The following is a 5,822-nucleotide window of genomic DNA, read 5'->3' as shown; positions in this document are numbered from 1 at the left end:
CCCCCCCCCGCGCTTGGCTAACTGCAGGGAAGGATTTCTTTTCAGCCACAGGCAAACAGCCCAGTAGGAATGGCCACCTCTGTCCCCTTAATTAAATTCCCGTATTTCAACCATGTTACCATGAGCGATATCACTCTCCTGAGGATTACACAGCGAGATAAAGAACGGATGTTGCTGGAATGCCAGCAAACACCGGGACCATATGCTGCCAGGCTTTGTCATGCAATGATACCAGATTACTTGCTACTAGCATGGCGTAGTCAAGTGTCCTACCATGGAGGACGAAATAAGGCTGCACTGCCCAGAAACCTTCTGCAAAGGCTTCTGGAGTACCTCCAGGAGAGCTTCATGGAGATGTCCCTGGAGGATTTCCACTCCATCCCCAGACACGTTAACAGACTTTTCCAGTAGCTGTACTGGCCGCGAATGCATCCCAAGTCCTCAGGGCAAATTAATCATTAAAAAAACGCTTGCTTTTAAACCATTTTATATTTTAAAAGGTAAACTCACCTGAGGTCCCTTCCATGGGGTCATGGTCTTGGGTATAGGGTTGGGAGGGTACTTCAGTCAGGCTGAGAAAAAGATCCCGGCTGTTGGGGAGAACGGAGTGCTGTGTGCTCTCCGCAAGCTCGTCCTCCTCCTCTTCCCCGTCCGCAGAATCCTCAGGTGTAGCTGATGAGATTATCCCCGCCTCGGAATCCACGGTCAGAGGTGGGGTAGTGGTGGCGACCCCCCCCCCCCTAGAATTGCATGCAGCTCAGCGTAGAAGCGGCATGTCTGCGGCTCTGACCCGGAGCGACCGTTTGCCTCCTTTGTTTTCTGATACGCTTGTCTGAGCTCCTTGACTTTCATGCGGCACTGCTCTGAGTCCCTATTGTGGCCTCTCTCCATCATGCCCTTGGAGATTTTTTTCAAAAGTTTTGGCATTTCGTCTTTTCGAACGAAGTTCTGCTAGCACTGAATCCTCTCCCCATATAGCGATCAGATCCAGTACCTCCTGTACGGTCCATGCTGGTGCTCTTTTTCGATTATCGGCCTGCATAGTTATCTGTGCTGATGAGCTCTCTGTGGTCACTTGTGCTCTCCCGTGCTGGGCAAACAGGAAATGAAATTCAAATGTTCGCGGGGCTTTTCCTGTCTACCTAGCCAGTGCATCCGAGTTCAGATTGCTGTCCAGAGTGGTCACAATGGTGCACTGTGGGATAGCTCCCAGAGGCCAATACCATCGAATTGCGGCCACACTAACCCTAATTCGAAATGACAATATCGATTTTGGCGCTACTCAGCTCGTCGGGGAGGAGTACAGAAATCGATTTTAAGAGCCCTTTATTTCAAAATAAATGGCTTCATTGTGTGGACGGGTGCAGGGTTAATTCGATTTAACGCTGCTAAATTCGAATTAAACTCATAGTGTAGACCAGGCCTAAGAAGTTGAAGCATTAAGGTAGACTTCTCCCTTCTGAAGAGGAAAAAGGGGGTACTCTGGAAACAGCCTGCAGTGTCTGTACAGCCATTTAGGGATGCTTCCAGGGTAACAGAAGCATTTGAGAAAAGTTAATAAGAGGCCTAGTAAACTTAGATATTAACTGTTGCCAAGAATTATTTGATCGATATGTTCTTGTCACCCTAAAGACAGCAAATTCCCAATTCAGCTTCTGGATCTCAGGAACTGGCCTTGACAAGTTTCATTCACCTAGCCTTTCACCACCCCTACCTCCACCGAGGTGAAACACAAGCCATTAAAATGTAACAAACTATCAAATTAAATTATGGAATCTTAAGTAGGGAGTGGAGATGGGGAAACAAAACAATGTAAGTAGCAAAAACATTAGCTTTCCAAATCAAACTTACCCATTATATAGCAGTTTGGGGTGGTTGTCCACTAAATATTTAGTAAAATGGCCAAATGGTCCCAGATTCTCGTAGGGTATTGTTGAAGGTAAAAAGACTGCCCACTAAGAGAAACATACACTTTAGTGAAAAAACACACCCCTGAGCGCAGCAAGTTTCCGCGCTGTAAAGCGCCAGTGTAGATAGTGCCCTAGCGCTGGGAGCCGCGCTGGTATCTATGCCCCTCATGGAGGTGGGTTTTTTTAGAGCGCTGGTAGAGCTTTCTCCCAGCGCTCTGCCGTGACTACACAAGCCACGTTAAAGCACTGCCATGGCAGCGCTTTAACGTTGCAAGTGTAGACTAGCCCTTTGCTGAATCTGCCAACAAAAGTCCAAAACATAATGGTACCTGCGGTTGTCTCAATGAAACTCAACCCACCAACACTTTTTTCATGCAATTTACTGATTGGCCAAGTGTAACTTTTGGTCACTACGCACATTAAGAAGTGGTTTTTACCAATACACACTTCTGCCTCAACTTCCACTATGTTGCAATTCTAAAGTATTGGAAACCTGTCTCCCCTTCTGCCTATTCAAAATTTGCATTACGAGTGCAAAGTTTCACTTTCTCCTATATTTAAAGATGTGTAGTCCATCTTCAAACTCCCTGTTGGATCCCCACTCACTTCAGAATTCAGTTAAATTGTCCTTATTTTAAAAAGCTTTGATGGACATGCTCCTCCTTAGTGCACAAGCTGTGTCTTTCATTCCTCAGTTAGAATGGACCTCTTTTTCTGTACAAAATCTAGCCACAGTTGCCTCTGTCTGCAATTTTATTTTATTTTTAATTCCAACTGTTGGTAATACTGGTTCAGCTCTCCCACTATTAGAACTGGACAGAAGGCTACTGTACACAAGCCTCCCAAGGTCACCGGTGTTTGACACTGTGCCAATTTAATGTACTCTAAGCATGTTTAACTCTCATGGTAGCAGGAGCTGTGTGCGCACAAGAAGAGTGCAGTGCTAGTATCAGGGGAAGATGCTCTGCTCTTTGCAAGAGTGGGATTTTTTTTATAGATATACAAAAATCCCTACTCTAGACAAGCCTTATGTAGGAAATGTACCTGAATGGCAGATCTATAGTATCGTTACCAACTTCAGCATCTCCTGGCAAAGTTTGTTTCTGCTGTCAACTCTTGGAGAAGGGGGCGTTATATCCCACTTGCGTAAACAAACCAGGTGGGGTGGGGGGAAATAGCTACCCCTAAAACAACTGCCCTTATTGTGCTGTTTTCATTTTCCTCACCTCATAAATGCAAGAAACCACCTCACTCACTGAACTCCCACAACAATCCCACCCACCCCCCGAGCCCTGACCACCCCTCGGATACACACACCCTGCCCCCAGCATCTTCTAGCCCCCAGCACTTCCCTACCGCCTGCCACACGCACCCTATCCGCTGCCAGCGCCCTCTACCCCCAGCCTCATCCATGCCTCCCCACACCCATTCACCCTAGCCCTGAGCCCCCCAGCGCGGGGCGCCCAGCGACTCACAGCGAAGTAGCCTATGGAGATGGCGATGACGCCCATCCAGAAGCGGCTGGTGCACCTGAAATAGCCGACGGGGTCCCCGGGGGCCGCCGCCATGTTGGCGCTGGCCTCGAGCGCCGCTCACAGCATCGCCCCACGGAGGCGGGGCCGGGCGCCGCCACTGTCGCCCGAGGTGAAGGGGGGAGAAGCGGACTGCACTCGGACCAGACCATTCCCGCCGCGGGGGGAGGAAGTGGGGACGCTCAGGCCTGAGCTCGAACCTCTCTGCTGGGGCAGAAGGGGAAGCGGTCAGAATCCCAGCCCCGTCCATGGAGAAGCTCCGACCCCCTCTGGGTCTGGTGCCGACAGCTCAGCTCTGCTGCGGGGCACGGTTGGCGGGGACGTGCTGGGTGCATTCGAGCTCCCGGGGCTCGTTGGAGGGGGCTACGCTGAGCGCACTGGAGCGCCTCCGAGCTCTCTCGCTAGAGAGTTGCATGCATTGGGGCGCCATGTAGAGCCGCCCCCACAGAGCCGGCTTTAGGCCAATTCCACCAATTCCCCCAAATCGGGCCCCGCGCCTAAGAGGGCCCCGCGCTCAGTGGCAGGGCCACCGGGGGCGGGGGTGAGGGGCAAGTGGCTGAGAATCCCTTCCCTGGCTAGAGGCTCCTTTTTAATTTTTACTCACCTGGCAGTGCTCCGGGTCTTCGGCGGCACTTCGGCGGCAGGTCCTTCAGTGCCGCCGAAGATCCGGAGCGAGTGAAGGACCCACCGCCGAAGACTAGGAGCACCGCCCGGTGAGTACAAGCCCCATGTGTTTTTTTACATGGTTTTTTTCTTAGTCATCCCTGCCGGGGCCCCGTCAAAACTGTTCAAATCGGGCCTCGCGCTTCCTAAAGCCGGCCCTGCGCCCCCATTTCATGTCGGAGGTCTGCTTACTGCACATGCCCTAGCCTCAGATAGATTTTTAAGGGCAGCACAGCTTGAGTGTTGAATGCGATGAGTTCCATGCTGCTGCCAGCTTTAGCCCTTGGGGCAGGGAGTTTGTTTAGAAACAGAGGCATGATGATTAAAGTAACAAAAAGCTTGTATTAAATTAAGGATCCTTAGATGATCCTGAAAGCAGTGTCAGGCACTCCAGTTGAAAGATAGGCAACAAAGGGTAAGACTAGAGGTTAGTTCTTAGAATGCAGCGGCATAAATACTAATTAGTGGTGTCCCCTGGGGCGGGGGGAAGGCGGTCTGTACTGGGACCAGTACTGTTCAACGTGTTCATAAATGATCGGGGGGGGAGGGGGGAGAATAAACAGTATGGTGGCAAAATTTGCAGATGATACAAAATTGTTCAAGGTAGTTAAGTCCACAGCAGACTGTGAAGAGTTACAAAGGGTGCCACAAGTACTCCTGTTCTTAAAGGGACCTCAGAAAACTGGCTGACTGGGCAACAAAATAACAGATGAAATTCAGTGTTGATAAATGCCAAGTAATGCACATGGCAAGATATAATCCCAAGTATATATACAAAATGATGGGGTCTAAATTAGCTTCTACCTGTCAAGAAAGAGATCTTGGAGTTATTCTGGATAGTTCTCTGAAAACATCATCTCACTGTTTAGTGGCAATCAAAAAAGCTAACAATGTTGGGAATCATTAGGAAAAGGATAGATGATAAAACAAAATATCATTGCCTCTATATAAATCCATGGTACGCCCACATCTTGAATACTGCATGCAGATCTTGTCACCCCATCTCTAAAAAAGATATATTAGAATTGGAAAAAGTACAGAGAAGGGCAACAGAAATGACTGGGCTATGGAATAGCTTCAGTATGAAGAGAGATTAATAAAACTGGGATTTTTCAGCTTGGAAAAGACAACTAACGGAGATATGATAAGGTCTATAAAATCATTAATGATGTGGAAAAATTGAATAAGGAAATGTTGTTATTTACTCCTTCACATAACACAAGAACTAGGCATCACCCAATGAAATTAATAGGCAGCAGATTTAAAACCAAAAAAAGAAAGTATTTCTTCACAGTAAACCCATGGAACTCATTGCCAGAGGATGTTTTGAAGGCCAAAACTATAATAGGGTTCAAAAAAGAACTGGATAAGTTAATGGAGGATAGGTCCATCAATGGCTATTAGCTAGGATGGGCAGGGGTGCAACATCATGTTCTGAAGTGTCCCTAGCCTCTGTTTGCCAGAAGCTGAGAGTGGGTGACAGGGAATGAATCACTTGATGATTGCCTGTCTGTCCATTCCCTCTGAAGCACCTGGTATTGGCCACTGTTGGAAGACAGGATACTGGGCTAGATGGACAATTGATCTGACCCAGTATGGCTGTTCTTAAGTTCTTATATATAACCCAGAAGTATCTGACACCCCTCCACACACTGTAAACCACTAGACTCCACTCCCCAGAAGTCCTATTGGGATCTCTCTCTGTCAGAGTTAGTAA

General features: G+C 48.4%; 1 protein-coding gene across 2 annotated transcripts in view; it reads right to left on the bottom strand.

The window, feature by feature from the left end:
* Nucleotides 1-3,521, bottom strand: part of LOC113406907 (transmembrane protein 254-like) — a 13,358-nt gene extending 9,837 nt beyond the window's left edge. For both annotated transcript variants that reach the window (XM_026653776.2, XM_026653775.2), the window contains exons 1-2: nt 3,386-3,521; nt 1,852-1,955 (exon numbers count right to left, since the gene is read on the bottom strand). In XM_026653776.2, coding sequence (XP_026509561.1) covers nt 1,852-1,955; nt 3,386-3,478 — 197 coding nt within the window. In that variant the 5' untranslated portion in view covers nt 3,479-3,521. The remainder of the gene's footprint in view (nt 1-1,851; nt 1,956-3,385) is intronic.
* Between the last annotated feature and the right edge of the window lie 2,301 nt (nt 3,522-5,822).

This window comes from Terrapene carolina, unplaced genomic scaffold (genome assembly GCF_002925995.2).
Source record: "Terrapene carolina triunguis isolate 2854851 unplaced genomic scaffold, T_m_triunguis-2.0 Scaffold148, whole genome shotgun sequence".
Lineage (NCBI taxonomy): Eukaryota > Metazoa > Chordata > Testudines > Emydidae > Terrapene > Terrapene triunguis.
Note: the sequence above shows the minus strand (reverse complement) of the source record. Positions and strands in the feature narration are given on the sequence as shown.